At 39.6% G+C, this 25,109-nt stretch overlaps 2 protein-coding genes across 2 annotated transcripts in view; one reads left to right on the top strand and one right to left on the bottom strand.

Annotated features, from left to right (window-relative positions):
- The window catches only part of LOC122867282 (neurotrypsin-like), a 28,706-nt gene extending 5,463 nt beyond the window's left edge, over positions 1–23,243 (bottom strand). Inside the window, exons 1-9 of the mRNA XM_044177873.1 lie at positions 22,888–23,243; positions 17,342–17,384; positions 7,036–7,278; positions 5,611–5,749; positions 5,352–5,530; positions 4,928–5,075; positions 1,753–1,931; positions 1,232–1,373; positions 357–577 (exon numbers count right to left, since the gene is read on the bottom strand). Coding sequence (XP_044033808.1) covers positions 357–577; positions 1,232–1,373; positions 1,753–1,931; positions 4,928–5,075; positions 5,352–5,530; positions 5,611–5,749; positions 7,036–7,278; positions 17,342–17,384; positions 22,888–22,986 — 1,393 coding nt within the window. The 5' untranslated portion in view covers positions 22,987–23,243. The remainder of the gene's footprint in view (positions 1–356; positions 578–1,231; positions 1,374–1,752; positions 1,932–4,927; positions 5,076–5,351; positions 5,531–5,610; positions 5,750–7,035; positions 7,279–17,341; positions 17,385–22,887) is intronic.
- Positions 8,907–13,324, top strand: LOC122867285 (E3 ubiquitin-protein ligase TRIM39-like). The gene is made up of 2 exons (XM_044177897.1): positions 8,907–9,974; positions 11,548–13,324. Exon 2 carries the CDS (start codon positions 11,550–11,552, stop codon positions 13,239–13,241), a length of 1,692 nt encoding a protein of 563 aa, XP_044033832.1. The 5' UTR covers positions 8,907–9,974; positions 11,548–11,549; the 3' UTR covers positions 13,242–13,324.
- Positions 23,244–25,109: the final 1,866 nt, after the last annotated feature.

Raw genomic sequence — 25,109 nt, 5'->3', positions numbered from 1 at the left:
AAAAAAAAACTTCTACAATCTGGATTCTGCAGAAATGCTAACAATTGTAAATCAAGTTATTTCCTTTGAAAACTTCATTGTGAGACAAAAACTATTTTGCCTTGTTGTTCCTTGTAGCTTTAATTCACATTGTTGTCATCTAGATTTAATGTTTATTTTTATCTATACAACTTACTATACCTGAAAAAGAGAGCATTGGTCTCTTGGTGAATTTATCCTGAATAACGGTAAAATAAATAATTTAGGAGGCAGGTTTCCGCGCGACAGAAAAAGAAGAGGTGAATTAGCCTCATTAGCACCCCATTTCAAAACAATGTGCATGCAGGCCTTGTTCATCCTCATCTCCCATCGCTTACCTGTGGAAGGTGCGATAACTGGCACTTCATTGGTGTCTTGGCTGGATTGGCCCCTGCAGCGAACACCGACATCCTCACTATGGGAGCAGTCAGTCCGCCCCCAGATCCCGTGTTGACAGTCCAGCAGGGAGGTCTCAGATCCCTCACAGTGGACATCGTCCAGGAGGATCAGACCGATGCCCTCGCCAAACGTCCCATCTGATACGACCTCTGCGTGACCCCTGAAGGTGGAAAAGAAGTTATGGTCTTTACCTTGTTTGTGGACACCAATTCAAAAATCTGCAAGGCTTTTATGTCTTTTTAGTTTTTAGTTATTCAGAATTTGAAGGTAAATTGATGCAAAATTTGTTGTTTAGCAAACTTTATTTGATCAAAACATCTCGGTTGACTTTTATCAGGTAACATTCATCAGATCAATTACCTGATTTCTGCTTCCTTCTCAGATTACAAATTGACGATAGCAATAATAAGATCATTAAGTTGGAGTATCAGAACTTTACTAATTACAAGCTTTTGCAGGTTACTAATAATATAAAGATGTTTTCTTTTCAATTATTTTATTTATACTATTTATTTGTACTATTATGTACTCATCTTTTCCTCACAAAATTCAGCAAAGCAAACAAACTAATACATTTTTCCTCAAAAGCAAAACAACAAGTGAAGAGAGAAAGGATGAAAAACTAATACCCAACCACACCCCTAGCCCAGGTGGTTGACTTTTTTAAATTTGTTTAAATTTTATTCTTAACTAATAATAAAAAATGTCTTTACAAAACATCTGATCATGTCTTCAGATAATTTCCCCACATATGGAAAACGATTCATTTGTGTTAAGGCAGTGTACATCTCTTTGGGTGTAGCTTTTTCCACACCTGTAGCCTAGCTGTCTGCAGACCACCTCTGCATGCTGCTGGGCCCAGTGGTCGTCACACACCGTCCCCCAGTCACCGTTGTGGAAAACTTCGACCCGACCCTCCCAGGGACTGTCTCCTCCAACTAGACGCACCACACCATCTGAAACAGTTTCATATTGTTGCCGTTATAAAGTCCTTTGAGACCGTAAATGTGAATAAAGGCAGGTACACTTGGCTTGACTCCAAAGAAAATCCTTTATGCAACCATAAAGCAAGATTACATTTTATAGATGTTACATTTGCCATTAACATGAATGTATAATTTCCAGATTAATTATTAATCTCTGATGAATAGTAGATGCAATTTCATGCCAGTAGATATGTCACTTCTCAGATCCCATAAAACCTGTTTCTGCTTGTCACAAAGAGGATGTAGCTGCTTCATGCTGTAATGATTTATTGACATTCAGGGGCTATAAATAGCAGCATGAAGCTTATCGGTGTGTACAGTAGCCCGTGTGTGTGTATTGTACATGTACCTGTATAAGGGCTACAGGAGACCCCAGCATCCTCCATGTGATCACAGTTGTGCTGCTCCCAGTCGCCATGGGGACACTGTTCCAGGAAGAGCTCATTTCCTGTGCACTTCACAGCATCCAGCAGGATCGGGCCTGAACCCTGACCGAAGTGAGCCCACGACCAGGCCTTCGCCACACCCCTACAACACACACACAATTTGTATAAACATTGTGTGTAGTTCTACCTTTTTACCAGGGATATATTACGGATACCTTGAGGCACACTTTTGACTTGACTTGTATTTGGTTTCTGATATTGATTTTATAGATTTGAGGAATTCTCCAGGGTTAGGGTTAAACATGATAGTAACCCTCTTACATACTGACTCACAAGCAACATGAGCAGCCATTCAAACATTAACTGCCATCTAAAGAGTGACTTGCTTCCATAACTCAAAATATTTGCCGTTAAATATAATGTCACATTAACTGTTAATTCTTGATACATTTATTAACAAAACTATAAATGGTGATCCTGTTCCATGTCAGTTTTATCTGTACATGGGTACAGCAGTGCTTTGAGCTAAATACTAACATCAGCATGCTAACATACTCACAATGACAATACCAACATGCTGATGTTTGGTAGGTATAATGCTTACCATGTCCACCATCTTAGTTTAGCGTGTTAGCATGCTAACATTTGCTAATTAGCACTAAAAACAAAGCTAGATGAGGTTGATGGACAAGTCATTTGTTTTGCAGGTATTTGGTCATAAACCAAAGTACTGAACGGATACAAATTTTGACCTGATGAAAAGGATCATCAAAGTGATCATATTTCATCCTGAGGGGGACATGAATATCTGCATGAAATGTCATGGCAATCCATCCAATAGTTGTCAAGATACTTCACTAAAAACCACAAAGGTCAACCTCATGGTGGCGCTAGAGGAAACGTCAGGGGATCAACAAAGTCTTTAGGATTCATCATCTGGGTATCATGTATGTCTGTAGAAAATTTCATGGCAATGCATTTAATAGATGTTGAGATATTTCAGTCTGGACCAAAGCGTTGGACAAACCGACATTGTCATCCATAGAACCATGCTAGCATGGCTAAAAACTATCAACCTTCCCCAGGTGCATATAGATTCACTTCCTGCCTACATACTGGATATAAACCTGAGGTACCTGTAGTGTTGCCCAGTTCTTACAAAACAAAACAAAGAAATAGCAAAAGAAAATACTCTCAAAATAAAGCAAATATCTAAAATAAATCAAATCATCCAAATAAACAATGAATAGCTACTTCAAGGATGTTGTTGCATTCATGTGGTGATTATTTATTGATGCTGAAATGCTACAAAAAGCACTTTTGTGTGTTTGAGTGGTCCCATGCATTTCTGCTCTGGTGTACAGTTGTACTTCATATTTAAGATGAAAATAAAAACATACTGAAGCACAGAAAATACAGAATACATCATATTGTAGTGACCAGGAGAGTCTTCCAACACCTTCATGTTATTATTATTATTATGAATATGGAGCTTTTTAAATAGAATAATGGGCAAAATGATCCGAATACGGGAAGTAGAAGAGGGAAGGGAAGATTATTTTGTTATTTGTGTTGTTATATAAGTCACATAGAAAGATGTGAAGTTGCAGAATTCGTAATAAGACGTTGGTTGCTGACCAAAATCATATTTGTTGGAGATTTTATAGATACAGGGAAATAAAAAAAATACAAGTTCTAATCCTGTATAACTGTTCAGTTATCTCTTGGTATATGCCAAATCTATAATTTTTTTAGTGTCTTTAAAATTAAAGTCCTTTTTTTGTCTATTCCTGTAAAGTGTTAAAGTATTGTTTATGACTCATCACGAACTCAGGGGCAGTTACACAAATGTATCCAATCAAATGTGATTTGGGGTAACTAGCTGACCTCGTCCATCATATAACACCACATTTGACTGTTAGCTCGTGTAGTAGCTAGTAGAACAATATCATAGTGGGACTAGGTTTGGATGTCAGTTGGCAAAAAAAAACCTTGTAAAAAATGTGAGAACATGAAAAGTGTGTAAATGTTTGACACACAAATCTATTGCAGAAAAACTATCCAGGTGGGAAAAAAACAAATCATTTTCACTTAATTTTTTTCTTTAAGCGTCAAAACACACCGGTGCCTGTGTGCAGCTGTGTGGGAACCTGCACATCAGTGCCAGAACATCTATTATTTAGAGGCACAAACACAGATGGTAAGGTGTCCCACTGTGTTTGAGGAGATGAAATGCAACCTAATGTTGAACATGGAAGCGGTTCTTTCTCTTCACAGCTAAAGCTTCATCCCTGTTTGACACTCACAAAGTTGTCGGGGATGTTACAAATACTGCAACTGCAAGGTGTATATTATTATTCAAAATGACTCAAACTAGCACCATCCTTTTTTTCTTTGTCTAGGATTTTACACAGCTCTAGTTCCTACTCTCTTGCCTTTTGCACTCCGCCCAACAGAGGAGACATCCAACAAATTTAAGTTCCTCTTGACCACTTTGTCAAATATTTAAAAAAAAAAACACAGATTTTTCAAGGTAGATTTAAATAAAAAAAATCTTATAGTAAAGCAGGCTGCAATTAGCAACCATCTACAGCACATGCTCATTTTAGGGATATTACACAATCCACCTGCTCACGGTGACAACTGTGTCCTGTAGCTTTACATGTTTATTTATACCTGCCATTAAAGTATAAAGCTGGTGATATTCTATACTTCTTTATTGTCAACATGAAAAGAACAAAACCAACTAAGAATTCATCCTATTAACAAGTATTAGGCCTATCCGTGTAGTCAAAGCCTATTCCTCTGTGCCATAGAGCTTCATTGTTGTCCAGAAACTATTAAACAGTAAGTGAGTAATATTTCCTAAAAACTACACTGCCCAGCTGTTTTAGGAAAATGCTGACATCTTTTTTAAAAATTAAACTATATATTTATGTCAATGAAAGTATGTCAGAATGTCAGAAAGTATAGTGTGACGGACTAACTTGTTGGCTTTGGTCTTTAATGGGATTAAAGGACGACAGCCTTATCCTTTAATGCAGAGTGCCCTCCACAGCTTCAAGTGTGTTTTAATGTCACCACACATAAGTTAACTTGGTGTGGTGTGAAGGTGTGAAAAATCCCTGATTTACATACCCGAAACCCAGCTGTCTGCACACCACCTCAGCATCCCTGTCGTCCCACTGGTCGTCGCAGACGGAGCCCCACCTTCCTGCGTGAAACACCTCCACTCGACCTTCAAATTCTTCCTCGCCTCCAACCAATCGCAGCGGAGGGCCACTTCCTGAGAGAGGATGTAGAAATATAAGGTCAAGCAGCATCCCTCTTGTCTGCCTGTCCTCCCTCTAATTAATTTTTTTGCTAATTTAATGTTCCTTTATCAGTATGACTGTAATTAATATTAACAAAGTAGGAATGCATAAAATATTAATACTCAGTACACTATAAAAGAAAAACTAAATCTTTCAACAAAAATAAAAATAAATCTCTATGTGTCTCTCAGGTGTGTGGGGGAAAGATTCAGGTCTGGTTGCCATGACACTGTGGAAGTCACACTGACCTTCCGGCGGCGCACACACCACTGCTGCCTCGTTTCCATGGCTACAGTCACCAGTGACGAACGTCCTGCTCCGGCACTTACTCAGAGTGTTCTCGTCACCACGGCAACCCAGACGCTCGTAGTGGAAGAGGCCGGAGCCCGAGCCAAACTGCGAGTGCTGCAACGCTGAGCCAATGTCGCTGTTAAAATAGAAAATTACTGATAAGAACAAGCTGTGAAACATCAACACCGAATGAGAACTTGTGTTTTGTTTTCTTACCCCAGGCCCAGCTGCCTGCAGATCACACTGGCGTCTCTGTCTGACCAGTGAGAGTCACACACTGCCCCCCACTGGCCGTTCAGGTAGACCTCAACACGCCCACTGCCAGAGGACGAGCTGCCAACCAGACGTGCTGCACCTAAAAAGCCACCGAGAGACGAGGCAGTTTAATGTTCACAAAGCACAAGCAGCGTACAACAAATATTCACCAGTCGTCAGATGTTTGTCTACAGTGTGACGCAGTAGAAACCTGTCTCACTGTGTACACAATGGCACACAATTTGATAATCGATTGTTTAAAGCTGCATTCATTGACTTTTTTTGGCCACGTGGGCGCAGCAGAACAAGCTGTAAACACAACATGACATAAAGTAGCAAGCAGCATATTAGCAAACAGTTCTCTATTTACACATCCATCAGACACAAAGAAACATTAGCATTCATTTGAAGATGCACTTCAGGTGACTCTTCTTTTAGCTCAGTTTTGGTCTCCACCAACTCCTGAGTGAAATATCTGGCTCTTCAGGTGCTAAATGCTCCACTGTGTTCACCAGATGGTCGCTAATTTTGTCTGTATGCCATTTGTTGCTAGGCAGGTAGAGTACAATGGGTTTGAGGGTGTTTTTGCTGGAAATTAAGTTGATGAGAGCAGAGTTTGTGGGCCAGAAAATCAAAACCAATTACCCAGAATACACCCAAACACTCCGTAGAGCTGAGCGTGACTGCAGTTATAATTCTCTGTGGGCCTGTCACTATGAACATCCCCTCTCTCCCATTACACATTTTATCCATTGTTGATGTAAATGTTTTGACTAGTGCACATTTAAGTCATTTATCAAGCAGAAATGCTAAAGATCCACTGTTTGGATCATTGTAAATTGAATTTCATTGGGTTTTTGATTGTTGCAATCAATTTGCAGACGTCACCTTGAACTCCATTTTTCAGAATTTCCTGACATTTTACAAACCACTGGTTCCCGACCTTTTTGGCCTGTGACCCCCTGAAGAAAGCAGCGACTTCTTGCACCCCACCTTGTCAGAATTTGCACATGTCAACAGGTTGTGGGCAGTTGAACCAAAGACTGATTTCCCTTTCTAATAGTGTTTCATTTGAATTCATTTTAGAGGCCAGCAGTATCTCACAAAGAAAAATGCAGAGATTAGAGAAAAAATAGAAAAGATAAACACTTTGGTAAAGCAGAAATGTATTTTCTTTCATCCCACAACCTCTCAGATTAATTGCGCAGCCCCTTGCAAGGAGTTGTTAGTTGCAGCCCCAGTTCTTCCTGTGTTGCTCTATATTTTACAGTTCTTTAATAAAGCACTTTTTAACTTTGTTCTAAAGAAGTGCTATAAAAACAAAGTTTATTATTATTATTATAAATGGTCCTGGATCAGTCTCAACCTGGTGATTCGTGGTCGTACCCTGGTGACAGTCGCAGTAGGCCCATCCGATGGCTCCAGAGTTTTGTCTGAAGAAACACCAGGGGTTGGATTCTCGGTCTGGATTCCTGCAGTAGCTGTGGTCGCCCAGCCCTCGGCCCGGGTACTGCATGACGTAGTCTGGAAACTCGGTCCACTTCAGACAGGGGGCACCAGAGTCTGTCTGAGACACTGTGCCGTTGTAGTATCCCAACTCTGTGAATCCCTCAGAGCAGGACAGAGGCACTGCACAAAGAGAGGGAAAAAAGGGAGGAGAGAGAGTGAGGGTAAGTAAATGTTGAGGAAGATGTGAGAATAAGATGTTTTGGATGAAAGGAGGAGGATTTGGGTCAGAGAGGACAATGTGAATAAAAGGGAACGAAATTGGGAGTTTGGAAGAAGTGAGAGGAAAGAGGAGTGGAATTGCTCTTATTCAAGTCACATTATCCCCATGTCTGTATTTTATCTGAACATAAAGGCTTACATGGATGATTCCCATTTGCTGTCCACTGCCACAACGGGATCCCGCCTAATGCATTTACCCCCACTGATCCATGTTGAACTGGTGAAATTTCCATAACCTTAAACCGCCCTCACTTAACATGGTGGTGATCAAATACTTCCAGTAATCTTCTCGGAGAAGAGGGAATGTGTGAGTGAAGCTTAGACCGACTGAGAGGGAAACTGCTGACATCAAAGTGCAGCAAAATTAGGCCACAAAATATGGAGCAGGTTATACTGTAGCCTATTAAAAACTTCACACATTAATGAAAAGGAATTATATTGCAGAACATAACAAGCAGAGTGGTACACATAAAGGCACCAGACTTACTAATGCACTCAGAGGTGCTTTTTAATATGTTTTAGTATGTTTTTTAAAGTTTTGACTAGATTTATAGAACAAGGATGGCAGATTAGACAGAGAACCTCTGTATCCTTGTTTATAGGACATTTCTATTATGTAAATTGGATCTTTTTTAATGTATTTGTGAATTTGTGGAGGTGTACGTGATGAACTGTTAAGTGGCCGTCACTTGCTGAGTGTCTTGAAAGCCCACGTAGTCCTCCAAGAAAGAAAAATGTGAAATTTATGTTTTTACATGTGAAAAAAAAAACACATCTGCCTGAATCACATGATTTTTTTCACATGAGAAATGTCAAACAAGACTGAGAGTCTACAGCCATGCTAGCGACTCAGTGAGGCTTTGGGCTAAATGCTAACATTAACATGTTAGTTTAGCGTGTAAGCATGCTAACATTTGCTAATTAGCAGTAAACACAAAGTACAGCTGAGGCTGATGGGAACGTCATTGGTTTTGCAAGTATTTGATCATAAAAAAAAGTAGTGGACAAATGAAAACTGACCTGATGATGGAGCTACATGAAAAGTTAAAGGATCACTAAAAAGATTACAAGTCATCCTGAGGAGGACATACATGTTTGTACCAAATGACATGGCAATCCATCCAATAGTTTTTGAGATATTTCAGTTTGTGCTGATATCATGTAAATTCGTCACACTTTAAATGTTGTTTACATAATAAACCATGAGTGCCTATATGTTGCAAATTCACGTGTGAAATAGTGTTTCTATGATGTGATAAATTCATATATGAATAAATGAATCAATCAATAAATGTACTTACTTTGACTATGTTTGTCTTGAGAGACTTTATACTTTTTCTCCACTACTCCACTACATATAGTCAAGTAAAAAGCTGATATGCGGGTATCTGACAGCTGGAGGTACTCTGTGTGGAGCACCAGCGTTCAATATTAAATAAACCAATAAGACATCAGATAAATAAATTGTGGAATGATTAAATAAATAATTAAAACTCAAATGATTATAATGAAATGTAATTTCATCAGTCTTATTTTTTGGAGAGAAAAAAACAGTTTCGTTGGAGTTTTCAAAAGTCTGTTTTCATTTCATAACGTCACAGTGGAGTTGTCACAGTCACCTCAACCTTCAGCCAATCAAACTATTTCACAATTTATTAGTTAATTTATATATTTCACTCTGTTTATTCATATGAATATTTATCTCATAATGGCTCATTTGTTTATTTAATACTTTACATAACTCTGCAGGTTCAAATTCTGCATTCAAAAACATCAGATCACCAGTTTATTTGTTTTTTTTATTATTTCTTTTTTCTTTCTTATTTTATTTATCCTTTTCTTTCTTTCTCATTGCTTCTGTTTTTTTCTTCCAGCTATTCTTAATCCTTCCTTCCATTTTGCCTTTTTTCTATTATTTGTTTCTTTATCTTGTAATGGAGTATTTTTCCCCCTGTGGTGTTGCTACTTTCTCTTAAGGATTTCAGTACTTTCAGTACACTGAAGCTTTAAGGGTTTTTGAGGCCAAGCAGTTACTAAACTATGATTAATGGCGGAGGTGCTTCAGTAACCAGCAACCGTCTTATCTCGTCGACACACACAGCTCCGCCATCCTGGAACATTATCTACGCAGTGCAACCCTCATGCCCACCCTGCACACTAACACACATACACACTCACAGATTTGCTGTATAGTGACCGAGACATTAACACACACACACACACACACACACACACACACACACACACACACACACACACACACACTGGGTCCAATTTGGAGGAAGATAAGAGGAAGAGCAGAACGGAGAAGTGGTGAAAGCAGGAGAAACTGGAAATCAATCAGGCAGAAATGTACTGAACTAAAACAGAAACCTATCCTCAAACAATAAATAATACAGAACACACTCAGACATTGGACCCAAAAACAACCCTCACTGGTGTCCAAAGTAAAAAAGCTTCTGACCTCAGACACAAAGACGTGTCTGTCCCTTTAAGAAACATGACACCAGATGAAAGTGAAAGTTAAATTATTTCCTGGGAAACAACCACACTCTCTGCCGTCATCATTCCTACTTTTCAGACCTACACCAATACGAGTAAGTAGCTATTACTGAGTCAAACTTTCATTATAAACACATAAGGAGTGAAATCTATGGTGTGTGTAGGTTGTAGTTTCATCCCACTCTCTGTTGTTTGAGCCTTTTTGTTGAGAAATGCTGCTTTCTCAAACACAACATAGTAAATGCTTTGTCTAGTTGACAAGATAATCTAACCACAAGGTTTTAGTTAACACTTTCACATCACATGATCTTCATCAGCAGAGTTTGTCCAGTTGTCATGGAAATGTAGACTATAGTAGATTCAATTCAATTTTATGTATATAGCGCCAATTCATAACAGAAGTTATCTCATTGCACTTTTCCTATAGAGCAGGTCTAGACCGTCCTCTTTATAATATTATTTAGATGCACTGTAAGGACTTCTCCTCCATGTTGGCTAAAAACTTCAAAGTTGATTCTTGAGCTTGGAAACAGCAGTTGACAAAAGAAACTCACCACAAGGTCCATTTATTAGCTTTCTGAAGCTTTCACATTGTGTTCATGGAGATCATGCATGATATTGTGATGGTTTTTCCAACTGCTGTTTTTGAGGTCAAGAATTAACTTTGAACTTCAGCTTTTAAGCCCATGTGGATGAGAAGTCAATAAAGACACAGCGGAATAAAAAACGTGTCTTCTTGGTATATGCTAAATATTGGTCAAAACAAATAACTTTAAAGTATTTTTCTATCAAAATCTTTCTCTTTTCTTTTTCTCTTACATTATTTTTGATGACTTGTCCTGATCTCGGGGGCGTATACATAAATTTATTCATTCAAATGTGATTTGGGGCAACTAGCTAACCCCGCCCGTATTATAAAACCGCATTTGGCCGTTAGCTTGCAGAGTATTATCATAGTAGTTCACATTTTTCAAAGATAGGAATCATTTAGGGCTGCAACTAAGGATTATTTTAATTATTGATTAATCTGCTGATTATTTTCTTGATTGATTAGCTAGTTTCCCTAAACCCAAGCTGATATCTTTAACCCAAAGATATTCAGTTTATCAGATATTCACAAAAGAGAAAGTGGAGCCAGTGAAAAAAAGATTATCAAAATGGTTACAGATTCATTTTCCCTCGATTTGACTAATTGATTAATCGACTAATTGTCTCAGCTCTAAATGCATTGAAGAGAAAGACTAAACGTAAACAGAATCTTTGTTTGTTTAGAAGAAAACTCCACAGAGTACCTTTAAAGTGCCCCGAAGAAATGTAATTCAATTCCATGACAACTGGGCAAACTCCACCCGCTGATTTAGATCATGTGATATGATTGAACGCTCCACAACAGCTAAATGGACCTTGTGGTAAGATTATTTTTTGCAACTGATGTTTCCAAGACCAAGAATGAACTTTTATCTTTTTAACCAACATGGACAAGAAGTCCTTAAAGTGCACCTATTATAGTCAACATTTCCATGACAACTGGACAAACTCTAACTTGTGGTTAGATTATTTTTTGCAACTGCTGTTTCCAAGACCGAATGAACTTTGAATCTCAGCTTTGTGTTGTGTTTATGTGAATTTGTTGCCTTAATTTAACTGTTTTTGTTTGTTTGTTTTCAGAAATGGCCTCCAGCAACAGTCTCTTATCTGAGATGCAGTTTCTTTGTCCCATCTGCCTGGATGTGTTCACCCGGCCAGTTTCCACTCCATGTGGACACAACTTCTGCATGTCCTGTATCACATGCTACTGGAATGACACGCCAGTCTGCCAGTGTCCGATCTGTAAGGAAACATTTGAAAAGAGACCGGACCTCAAGGTCAACACTTTCATTTCAGAGCTCGCATCACAGTTCATGTCGCTTCAAGTGACAGACGCTCACATCTGGAGCGCAGACCAACAGAAGGCCAGCTGTGGTGGTGCGGTGCTGTGTGATATTTGTACTAACACCAAGCAAGAGGCTGTCAAATCCTGTCTGGAGTGTCAGACTTCTTACTGCGACGTTCATCTAGAGCCTCATCATAGAGCTACCGGACTGAAGAGACACACACTGGTTGACCCTTTGGCGAGCCTGGAGAATATGATCTGCAAGGAGCACACCAGACTCCTGATGTTGTTCTGTAAAAACGACCAAGTTTTGCTGTGTGACGTCTGCGCCATTTCGCGCCACGTGAACCACGACGTCATTTCTATGCAGCAAGCATACAAAGAGATGAAGGCTCTGCTGGGGGACACAGAGGCCAAAGTGCAGCAGATGATCCAGGAAAGACTACAGAAGGTCCAAGCCATGAATGAGTCGGTAAAACAAAGCGTGACAGAAACCAAAGATGTGATAGCAAACGGCGTGCAGGACTTGACGACGCTGGTCTCAGAGATTCAGAAGAGCCAGAAGGAGCTTGTAAAGGTGATGGAGGAGAAGCAAAAAGAAGCAGAAGAACAAGCAGATGAGTTTATTAGCGGTATGAAGCAGGAGATCACCGAGCTGCAGAAGACAATGATGAAGCTGAGGGAGCTGAAACAGACTGAAGACCAGCTTTGTTTCCTCCAGAGCTTCCCAAACTCATCCCTCCTACCACACACAATGGACTTGTCCACCTTCAGTTTTAACAGACACGCGGAGATTCAGCACATACGGAAATCTTTGAGCAAATCCGTGTCTGAGCTGAAAATGTTGCTGAATAAAATGAACACAGAAATCCAAAAATTCTCCGACGACACAGATGTGTCAAACAATACTATGCTGCGATATATGCAGCAGTTTGAAGTGGACATTGTGCTCGATCCTGACACAGCTCACCCTCTGCTCACTTTATCTGATGATGGGAAACAGGTGAAATACAGCATGGGTTCAGGTTTGTGGGGAATACAGAACCTGAACCCGAACATGTTCACTGAACATCTCGCAGTTCTGGGACAGAGAGGCTTCTCGTCATGTAGGTTTTACTTTGAGGTGTTCGTGGGTGGAAAGACCGAATGGTGTTTGGGCGTGGCTACGGCGTCAGTCCAGAGGAGAGGGGCACTTGTTCGGGGTCCTGGCTGTGGACTCTGGGCCATCTGGTTCCTAGAGGATAAGTTCGAAACCTTCAGTTCTCCAAATGTGCCAGTACACTTCGGAAAACCGGAGAGGATCGGCGTGTTTGTGGATTATAATGGAGGGCAAATTTATTTCTATGATCGACAGACCGCAACACTTATTTACTGCTTTACAGAGTGTTTCTTTACTGAAGAACTGTATCCGTACTTTAATCCTTGTGATAATGAATATGGTTCAAACTTGGATCCCTTGATAATTGTTCCTGTCAGTCGTATGGAGTGAATGGAGGCTTCAGAGACTCAGTGATTTGTGGGTTATTTAGTAAAATGCAACTGATGTGTTTGATTGCAAAAGAAACCTCATATTCAATGAAGACTTTTTAGTAAAGCAGCTTTTTATAATCACAAAATATGTAAAGCATTTAAGGGGATGAACCATCTCAGTGTGCCTTAAATCCAAACTGGGACTTGGGAAATAAGCACAAAAATGTAATTTATACAGGAAAAGAATATTGGCCTAGATCCCACCCTCCTGGATAACTATTACCCAATCTCCAAACTGCCTTTTATTTTGAAGATTCTCGAAAAACTTGTATCTAAGCAGCTTCTTGCTGCTGTGGAAAACAATAATGCCTTTGAAAAGATCCAATCTGGCTTTCGTCAGCACCACAGCACTGAGACTGAGACAGCCCTTCTCAAAGTCACTAATGACCTATTAATGAATGCAGACGCAGACATGTGCTCAATTCTTGTGCTGCTGGACTTAAGTGCTGCCTTTGACACAATTGATCATGGCATTCTTTTAGATAGACTGAGGCACTGGGTGGGCATATCTGGGACTGCACTAGACTGGTTCTCATCTTATCTGTCCAATAGGAAATTCTGTGTCAGCATTAATAACTTCATGTCATCCTTTTCCCATATCAAGTACGGTGTGCCTCAAGGTTCAATTCTGGGTCCAATACTAAGCTAAGCAATATCACTAAGCTTGTCCAATCATGTTTTTATCACCTCAGAAACATTGCAAAAATCCGATCTATTTTAAATCTTACTGATGCAGAAACTGTTGTACATGCTTTTATCTCCTCACGCCTTGATTATTGTAACAGCCTGTTCACTTGTTTTCATCAAAAAACTCTGAAACAACTGCAGACTGTACAAAACTCAGCTGCTAGGCTGTTAACCAGGACCAAGAAGTACGACCACATCACACCTGTTTTAGCCTCTTTACATTGGCTCCCTGTTTGTTTTAGGATTGATTTTAAGATCTTATTGATTACTTTTAAGGCTCTCCATGGCCTGGCTCCAGACTATATTTTAGACCTTTTAATCCCTTATGAACCTTCACGTAGTTTGAGATCTTCGGGCAGGGGTCTTCTGTCTGTTCCTGAGTCCAGGATGAAAACTAAGGGGGACAGAGCTTTTGCCATCAGGGCCCCGAGGCTCTGGAAGAACTTGCCCGAAGAAATTAGGTTGTCTGAGTCAGTGTCTTCGTTTAAGTCTCTTCTCAAAACACATTTTTATCGGAAAGCATATCCTGATTTTACCTGAGCTGTTTATTTTATTGCTTTTATGTATTTTATTTCTTATATATTTTATCATTCACTATTGTATTTTATTTCTCTTTTTGCGAAGCACATTGTACTTTGTTTTGATAAGTGCTCTATAAATAAAGTTTTATTATATTATATTATTATTATGTAGAAAGTAGAAATTGGTAGAGAAATTACAACAATACAGTGAAAAGCAAAGAGTGGAGATTATCATTATTTGATTATATAAGGTGGTGTTGTTTGTTTGGTTTGGTTGCAGGAAGTATTTATTAATGGTTATTTTTAAAGAGGATAAAATATGACTTTATCTATGGGTAAGATGTTTTATAACAAATCAATTTCCACAGCCCTCTAGTGGATGATTAAGCATACAAGGTACAAGGTAATTTATTTATCATTTTAAAACACAAGGTTGTACAACAAAATGAGTTTGTAGTCCCTTCATGCTACACTCATAGAACATAACTATAACCATAACTACATAAAACTATATATACAGTTATTTCTATACATAGCCTGCACGTATACACCCATGATATAATTCTGCAGTGCATTTTTTAAATTTGCATCTGGTGGAATGTAAACAGCAGATAGAGATAGTGATGATAATATGGTTTCCATCTTCGCATAAAAAGCTCGACATTTGGGAAACAGTGTCTGTCCACTTTGTTGCCTGCGTTTCCTCCTTTCATCTTGCCGGAGTCTTGTCGACTCGGAACAGGGTCCGCCCGTCGAGTGCTTGATCCGGGATGTTGATGGAACAGGTCTCTGTAAAGATGTTGGCACAACAGTCTCTGATTCCCGTTGCTTGGCCAGACTGAGTCCCATTTCGTCCAGACCGGACATTAGCCAGGAGCAGCCTTAAGTCCAAGCTGGGCCAGCAGTTAAGGATGGCTGAATTCCATTTAGCTGTTTCAGTTTCAGGGTCTTGGTATTGTGCATGCTGGCTCGCGCTCATGCAGTCATGGCTTACTGGCACACTTCACCATTAATGTTATTAGTAACACCTGTGCTTTGTCTACTATAACAAGAGTGTCACAAAAGTGTCTTGAAGGGGAAAATCTGGGAATATAGATCATTCAAAATTAAAGGTTAATTCACCAGGTATACTCGCTTAAATAATAGACATAAAACGTAGTAAAAACACCACATACCATCCAATATGCATTCTTCATTCTTAATAATGTTTTTTCTATATGAGAGGAATCAGTTAAACTGAGTAGTGAAGGGATTGTTATTTCAGTAGCAAGAACAGCAATGAAGGCTTCAAAATACAAACTTACATTTATGAGCCCTCTAGCTTTTTTTTCCGAGCATTTAGACAACAGCCACAGAAACTAACATTTATGCTGTTATATTAAAAAACATTACTCTGAATACCTTGCGACAGAATATCTGCTATGTTCAGCATGAAGTCATATTTAAGCACATTTCTACCAGCCTATTTGTGGATGATATATTCTTAATTCCTACACTAATATTTCAAAGACATCAAACACATTCATGTCATTTAAATCATGTAAGTTATAAGTTGTTATGCTTATTTTGTTTTTATGGTAACAAAACTTGTATATCTTGTTATATTTCTGTTGATGATGAGTAACTAAATGAATAAATATTTATTTATATAATATTTCTAAAGCTGTATATGTTCTGTAATGCTGATAAAACTTTTATAGCCAGCCTGATGAAATTTTAATAAAGCAAAAAAGCATTATGTAACTAAACCAGGCAACATTTTCATTGTGTATCTCTGTGATATCCCTCATTTCCATCATTAGTGAAAGCAGGACATCTTAAAATGAACATTTCTCTTTTTGTTTTCTGTTTTATTTTCACTGATTTTCATCTTTAAATTCCCCTTTTTTCCACAACTTTTACATCTCACTTCCTCCTTCCTCCCTCGCCCTGTACAGTATGTCTCATTCAAGTTCTTTTATTCATCTCAACACCCGCAGCGCTCAGACACACACACAACACTCGCTGCTAACACCCTCCTCACTGCCACGACAACGGTACTCTGCCCATCGCCATGGGAACACTCAGTCTCCCTGCTCCCATAATCCATTTCCCAGCCACAATGAGTATTTGACACGGTTCACACTCGGAGGCTTGCTGTATGGGGGGTGGGTGTGCGGCATCTTCTACACAAAACACACACAATATAATAAATACGGAATATGGGGACAATTGCCTCTCTGTTTTTCACTATTTAACCTGGATTTGATACAATTTTGTGCAACAAAGGAGAGCTGGAGGAAAAAGCTGCAACAGACAAGCATCTTGTGCAACATTTGCTGAATACTCATTATGAAAATCAACTTGTTATCCAGGTGCTAATCATATTTATAGACCCTTAAGGTGGTTCCCACATGATCCAGCTGGTTTAGCTGGTTTTGCAGATAGATGAGAGGTGTGTTTGTAATTGCATGTAACTTTCATTTGTCTGTCAATGTGTACACGGCTGTAAGAGCACCGATATTTCAGCAATGGAAAAGGAGGAGTTCCTCGCCCCACCCCCCATCATGGCCTCCACTCCTCTCAGGGTGAAGGGAAAGAAGAGGAAAGATGGAAATTAAATGCAGAGGGGGGTAGGCTGGAGGGAAGAGGAGAAATGAGACTGAGTGTGTGAGCAGGGCTGAGGCGGGTGGATAAAAGAAAGAAGAGGCGTCAACAGACGGGTTTTATGAGTGTCTTAGTCAAAATATGGGTTAAACTGGAGGGAAAAACACAGAGCAGAAGGGAAGAGATGGTGTAGGAGGAGAGGCCGGATGGAGGGAAGCTGGATTCATAGCTAAGTGTACAGACAGGAGTATCACCTCCCACTTACCTGAGTTCTGCACCTCGTTTAAGTAACTGTCCTCAGCCACCACCTGCACACGGGAAGAGAGATGCAGCAAGTTAGACAGACGACCAGAATTTCAGTTGATAATCTCAGTATTTTACCCTTTATTTAAGGCAAAAAAACATAACATTATTGATACAAGAGCAGACTAACAACAAGACAGACTGCAAAGGTTATGAGGTTGTTTTCTGTTCCTTTTGTCTGTTATATATCTATTTATTTATATATGGAGAGAAATAAGTCTCAACATTTCATGATGCACAAATGAAATGTATATGATGATTTGTGAATAAATTACGGTGATCACAAATGCTCCAATCCACATCACAACAAATACCACCCAAATTGATTGAGTAAATGTTATGTTATTCCACATATATACAGTACACATATTACTCCAGTATGAACTCCAGTTCATTAATCTAATCACCAGTCATTCACAAGTTGTCATACAGATTTGGTTTTTATTTGTGGATCATAAAACCTGTATTTGTCACTACTATCTAGACTTATTTCTCTCAATATTTCTAAAGCAGTTAAAGAAATAGTTTTCGGAAATACACATATTCGCTTTTTTTTCGCCATTCATTTTGACTTTCTGGAGTCTTGTCTGGGACTCCAGGAAGTCACTGAAATAATCAAGCAAATCAGCCTCCGTAACACACAGATTGACGTTTTTACACTTCGATTTTTGTACGGATTAAACGAGACAGAACATGTTAAATCAGCGAGCTTTAGAGGTACTAGTACACAGATATGTTACCTTTGGGCAGAGCCAGGCTAGCTGTTTCCCTACTGTTCCCAGTCTTTAAGCTAAGCTGGTGGTAGCTTCATATTTAGCGTACACACATGAGAGTGGTATTGATCTTCTAATCTGACTCTCAGCAAGTAAGCAAATAAGCGCAAATGTTAAACTGTTTCTTTAACAATTTGGCTCGTAACTCCTGAAGCATTTTCTACCTTCCTTGGTTCAAGATTAATCTAATGGGTAGAAGCAAATTAGTACTATTTCTACCTTTCACAAATCGTAAGCATGGCACATTTTACATAAACAACGATAACTCTCGCAACAGTTTTTTTGTCCTTCCAAAAAACAACCCATTCAACTGTCCGCTGATCTGCCACCTCTATGGTTAAGGGTTGGCTAGGTTTAGGCAACTAAAGGCTTAAGGAAAGATTGTACTTGTGTTTAAAAGAAACCAACGTTGATAGTTGGAGTCTGGATGCAGCGGACTCCGGTGTCAGAGTCAAACACTCTGTATGCTCATCCATCCAGGCTGACCTCCTCTCTAAAAGGTTTTGCAGCACTGTAACAACATCCCACTACTTCCACCTTTGCTCCTGACAGAAACCGGTCATTATTCACACGCCAAGCGGTCCTCGTCTAAACAATTGAAAGAAATGACCAGCCTGCCGTTTTTCTGGCGAGTGACAACTCCTTGAAGGCATTGTGTAACTGCAACCAAATTTAGATGAAACATGCACAAAACAACTCAGAGTGATCCCACATATACTGTATCTCTGCATATACGCGATGAATTTAAATGGCCACTTAAAGGATGAATCTGACTCATTCTTGCACAAACAGTACAGTAAAAATTTTGGAACATTTTCTCTTACAGGATTCTGCAGCCTTGACGCTGTCTGAGTGGTTTCTAATTATTCTTGAATATGAAATACTGTCAGGTCAAAGCCAGAAACCAGAGAACAAAGAAGTCTGTGATGTCAAGAGGTAACATCGTAAACTGAGGAGTATTTTCACAATTTCTACACATTCGTGAAATTTATTCATCGACAGCAGCAAAAACTATAACAAGTATAAGCCACCCAGGTATGAGAGCGTAGTGTTCGGTGTAAAAAAAAACCACACACGCACAAATGGTACTAGACAGCATCAGATGATATCTGACAGTGTTTGTTTCATTTTCAGAAATCAGGTCACACCTCTACACGGCAGGGCACCTTGCAGAAGAGGGGAGAACACACACATGTACCTAACACACAAACACACACACACACACACAGTGCTGTCACTGTGGAATAACTGTAGTGAGGGCAGGGAAATACAACACATTTAACCTTCACACAGTGGAGTTCTGCTCTCTAGTTGTCTCTCTCCAACAGCCCAAAACACACACACACATACATATGAAACACACATGCAAACACGTCCCACAAGACTCTGCTCAGCATAATGATATTAGAGCAGGAACAGGTGACCTGTGGTAGTGAACATGGGTGCTAATATCTCCATTCATTTCAATCACACGGCTCGATTACGGCGGCAATCAGTTATGACGCTCCTCACAGCTGCGTCCATGGCCATGCAAACACAAACACACACACACACACACACACACACACACACACACACTGAATAGAGCAGGAAATGTTCCAATAGACAGGAAGAAAAAAGAAGAGAGAGAGAGTATTTCTGCTGTGGGTGAAAAGACATTACAGCGGAATAGAAAGCTTTTAGTCCTAAACGATAAAAATGTGTGTTAACCTGACTGGTTGTTGCTCGGAAGGTATTTGGGAAATTGCTTGTTTGTCTACAGCAGATTTTCCTCTCTTTTATGGTTTGGGTACCATGGCTGGATCCCAAACCTGTAAAAGCACAATTTGTGACAGATACAGTGCTTTAACTCGAGGTTTCCTGCTGTCTATCATTATATGTAAGCTTCACAACCAAGAATTATTGTGTCCAAGTGCCCGGTCACACCAGAAAGTGGGACAGCGATTCATTCACGTCGTCACAAAATCGGTAAAAGCTTTGTGACGTAGTGACAGTTACAGTAGTTTAAACACTGAATTAAAGCGAATGCATTTGTACCATCCACTCCTGTCTCAACGAGTATGTTTTCAATCAATCAATTGGTCTATAAAATGCCAGAAAAAAATATCCATCACTATTTCATAAAGCCCGATTTGACTTGTTTTGTCCAACCAACAGTATAAAACCCCAAAATACTAGCAAAATGTCTCATTTTAGAGGCTGGAAACAGGAATTTTTTAAATATATTTGTGCTTTAAAAAGTATTTAAACGATTATTCGATTATCAAAATTGTGGCAGATAATTTTCTGTTAATCGACTAATCAATTCAGATTTATATGATAGCTTCCTCCATTTTGAACTTGTTGGAACTCTCCATGCCCTCAAAGGTAAGCACTGTCTTGACGGTTTGCAGTTGCACGTAAACGTTTACCAAAGTTGAACTCTGTGCGGCTCCACAAACAAATCTACTGATTGTGATGATCCTGTTAAAATAAAGTGATTTCTGGCCCAAAATGTCGCTGTTATAAATGCTGGTGTGCAGAGTCTTAACACTGAGGTAGAGAGCAACAGTATTATATATTGTACTGCAAAGTGTATACTGTCTGGAAAACAAATGAAATACATTCTCAGAGAACGTTTTGCTAAATACTTTCAGTAGCCTATCAACATTTTGCCACTTGGTCAATACGTACATTAACAACATTGTCTCATTATGTTAATGGAAAAGGTAATCCAAGCAGCATTAAATTACTCTAAAAAAAGTATTTCTTGTTGCAAATTAGAAGTATAAACAATCTACTTTCTAGGAGACAGGGTTGGTGGATTTGTGTCCAGACAAATGTATACGGCAGACACAGTAAGTGCTCCTTGCTGGTGGAAGAACGACAGCATCAGTCATTTCAGCAAGTGCCCAAAACTGCATATGTTTACGTTTAAGTGACAAAACCTCTAGCGGCCACAGTATTTATGACAGGAGGAAAGGAGTGACAAAGTCCACAGCAGGAGGAGGCTGAGGTGGATAGATGAGTCAACAAAACGTCTGACTTAAACCCAGGAGACTGCTGTTCATTTCCTGTTTGCTACAGACAGTCAACAGTTGTTTCAGAAGCGTAACCATGATGACAAAGCTACCTTAACCTTAACGGAGTAGTCATTTGAATCTAAACCACAATCTTTCCCTAAACCTAACCAAGTTGTTTTTGTGCCTAAACCTAATCAAACCTTAACCAGAGTGTAGCCACATCACACATCATCTAACTGATTTATTTTTCAACATTGATTTCCAACATTTTTTGAAGGCACAGAAAGATGGTATCGTCCAGCCGATGATCAGAAAACACATCTATGTGTCGCTCAGGAGAACATGGACAAAAAATGTATTTTGTCATTTAATTTGGACGACTTGTTGGTTTATACCTACGGTATTTATGCCGATGTATTTAGATTTTTCCTTGCACAGGGTGCACTGGCACCCAGGACACTCTGATGGTAGATCCGGCCATGTTGGGAACTTAATCCCATAACTACAATTTACTCTTTTACCATGGAGCTATCTTAAGACTTTTGATCTCAGTAAATAAAGTAAAGTTGGATGTGATTCAGAGTAAAGCAGAGTTTGCAGGTTACAGAGGACTGCAGCCATAGATTGATTTCCACAGTCTGGTTTCCTTTCTGTTTACCTGTGAACACATTTAATGTTGTATTCTGATGTTGCTGACAAGTGTAGCCTACTTCTGCATTCAGGATTCTGCTGATGAAAAGATTTGTCTAATGAAGTTTAAATGAAAAAGAAAAAAAGCTGAAACTCATCTGCAGTGTGCTATTTGTGCTACATGCATGGCTGCTTCCAGTGTTAGTGGGTCTAATTAAATCCTGCACATCACTGTACTCCACTAATGACTTCTACACAGGCTACACAGCTCATATGCTGCACATTAGCACAACACACACACACACTGTAGTACAACATAAGAGAAGAAAAAAAACTGCAAATGAATGAATCTAATGATTAATGGATTGATTTAGCATTAATTGATTGCTTTGCAACATGCAGAGCCAGCAGAAGAAACAAGAACCAATTTTGTCTTGTAAATGACTGAACCTGACCTCAGGATGCTCTGACCCTCACCTGACAATAACACCTGCTTCACTAGTTTCAACATGTCTGAGCTGACTGAATTGCCTGTGACAAGCTTCAACAGCCCGTACAGGGTTCATTCCCACAACACCGCGGGAGCACAGCAGCCACCGATGGGTTCCTCTCATGATATCCCGCCGAGGGGGCTGGGGGAGGAGGAGGAGGGTGGAGGGGTTGTGATTGAGACCATGCATGAGAGTATGTGTGTGTGTGCACGTGCGTGCGTGTGAGACAACATGGTGTCCGCTTAATTGGACAATGCGCTTTGATGGCACCATTAATTGGCTAAAAGACAGATTAGAGGTGTTTGATGCTCTTAACGTCCCGACCTGCACCTGCTTTGTTGGAAATGCACCCTAAATAAATCAATGGTGGGTTTATTGTGAAGCATGACAACATACATGAGTCAGTCCTTAAAGATTGGTTGCATTGCCCTGGTTTATGGTATAGGCTTATCAATCTTATTATCAATCTAATTAAGGTTTGTTTTTGTAAAATGCAGCTCAGGTCATCAAAGCGTGACAGTCACGGGACATCAAGAAAAAAGGGAAGCGTAAAAAAAAGCAGGCCACATTGCAAAATCAACCCCATCATCATAATCAGACAGGAGTACGTACCTCCGCGAACAACGGCAGCCAGAGGCAGGCGGTTCCGATCAAGCACAACATTTCCCGGCTGGTTAGAGTCATCCTTCCCGCCCGGTGTGTCCGTGTCATAGCCAGAAAAGCCGCCGCTCCACTCCCATCTCTGTGTCCAACCTGTCCGTGAGGTGAACCGTTATCCTCCGCGCGTCCCGCTGCTGGAAGAAACGTGGGAGGTTTTACGTACAGAAGACAGGGTGCGGCACTATAAACGCTTCACGGGATGGAAAACACACACACACACACACACACACACGCGCGCACACACACACCGATCCAATACTGGGTGAAATAGTGTAAGCTCTGCAAAAATCTGATGCCACAAGCGTCTCTCTCTCTCTCTCTCTCTCTCTCTCTCTCTCTCTCTCTCACACACACACACACACACATACATACAAGTGTGTGTGTGTGTGTGTGTGTGTGTGTATATATATACACACAGTATACAGTATATATACTGTATACTATACTGTCAGCTGCGTGATTAATCATTGATGAATTGTTGAATTTGACTTTGTTTCCTGCATGTTTGGTTCATGTTGTATATTTAGACTTGGGCTATGCGGACAAAAATTACCTCTTCTGCTGATTAATTAATGTCAGTAAATTCACCTACTCACACACTCTCAAACACACGGACTCCGATGTATAAAAATTAACGCATGCTTGCACTTCTCTTGCATGTTTATGGTCAGGTGCACTAACAGATAGAAATATATTGTATTTGTCTTCAGTGGAAACCAAGTCGGTATTCAATAATCCAGTCTGTTTTGTGGCTTTTGGACAACTCAAACATCACTTTGATGCTCCACATGTTACCCACATGATTCCTCTTAGTAAAGGTGATGATAAACAGTTTCTCCAAGATATAAGAGGAGACTGCATCTTTTACAAGTTAAATACCTTCTCTTAAACAAATAACTCATTCATGTCAAGCCAGAAACACACAACGATATGTGGTAGAAAATATGAAACAATCACAAATAATAGTAGAGGACAATAGTACAATTTTGCACAATGAGAAAGTGTTTGGCAGCAGACAGACAAATGATACACAGATTATCACATTCGGATGTAAAGATTATGAACAAAAAATGGACAGCAACATGCAAAACATACCTACAAATCAAAAACGTCATCATTCAGAATTTTATTCACAGAGCTGCACTTACCTCTATGGGTTGAAAGGTATAAATCTCTTGAACCTCTGTGATGTTGGGTGTGGTCTGTTGTAATTGTGACCACAACCAGCTGTAGCACAGTGCGAAGCTATAGTGCAACGCTGGCAGAATATTTAGACTGGATGCAGTTACCCTTTAAATGTTGTGATTTTGCTCATAATGACTGGTTTAGGACTGGAAACAGTTTACAACCTGGACTTGAACCTGGACTTCATAGCCAAGATTTCAGACTTATTTGTGACTTGAACAACAATTACTTTGTCAAACCACTGCATATGTAAATATATCTAATATACAGGCAAGAAATTAAAGGAAAAACATGAAGAAACATATTGAATACCGATGCTCACAGGGAACGAGTGGTCACTGAATGGTTTGATGAAAATGATGTGAATCATTTGCTTTGACGTTCACAGTCACCAGATTTGAACCCAGCTGAACACCTATGTGTTAGACAGCGCTCTCCACCACCATCATCAAGACACCAAATGGGGGAATTTTGGAAGAATAATGTTCATCCCTCCAGTAGTTTAAGAGATTTGGTAAACCTGACAGGGATCACTAAAGCTGTTATTTTTTCTTTTAATTTGTCACCCATTTGTAAATATATTATATATAACACTAAAATAAGCTGCAAGACACTGTTTATTAAAGTTGCCTGTATTCAATAATTCAAACTACTGTGGAAAGACACTACTAATGTTCCCCATTTGTCCATTTTTTCTTATTGTTGCAGCTCCTGTTTGTAAAACTGCTAAAACATAATCAGCTTTGTGAGGAAACATCCAAAACAGAAACTGGCTGTGAAATAAAATCCGCACAGCAAAGATTTTGGCTGATGGCGACAAAAACTCATCCAAAAAAAACACACATTTTGATTATAGTTGTTGACAAAATTGTCTGAATGTTTTGCCTCAAGATGTTGTATTTGAAGCTGATCCAAGAAGAAGCATTTCAGATCAGTACAGATAAAATCAGAGCCAGCTGCCAGGACGTTTTGTCTCCAGTCAGCAGTTG

The sequence above is a fragment of the Siniperca chuatsi genome, linkage group LG20, assembly GCF_020085105.1.
Source record: "Siniperca chuatsi isolate FFG_IHB_CAS linkage group LG20, ASM2008510v1, whole genome shotgun sequence".
NCBI lineage: Eukaryota > Metazoa > Chordata > Actinopteri > Centrarchiformes > Sinipercidae > Siniperca > Siniperca chuatsi.
This window is presented reverse-complemented; position numbering and strand designations above follow the sequence as displayed.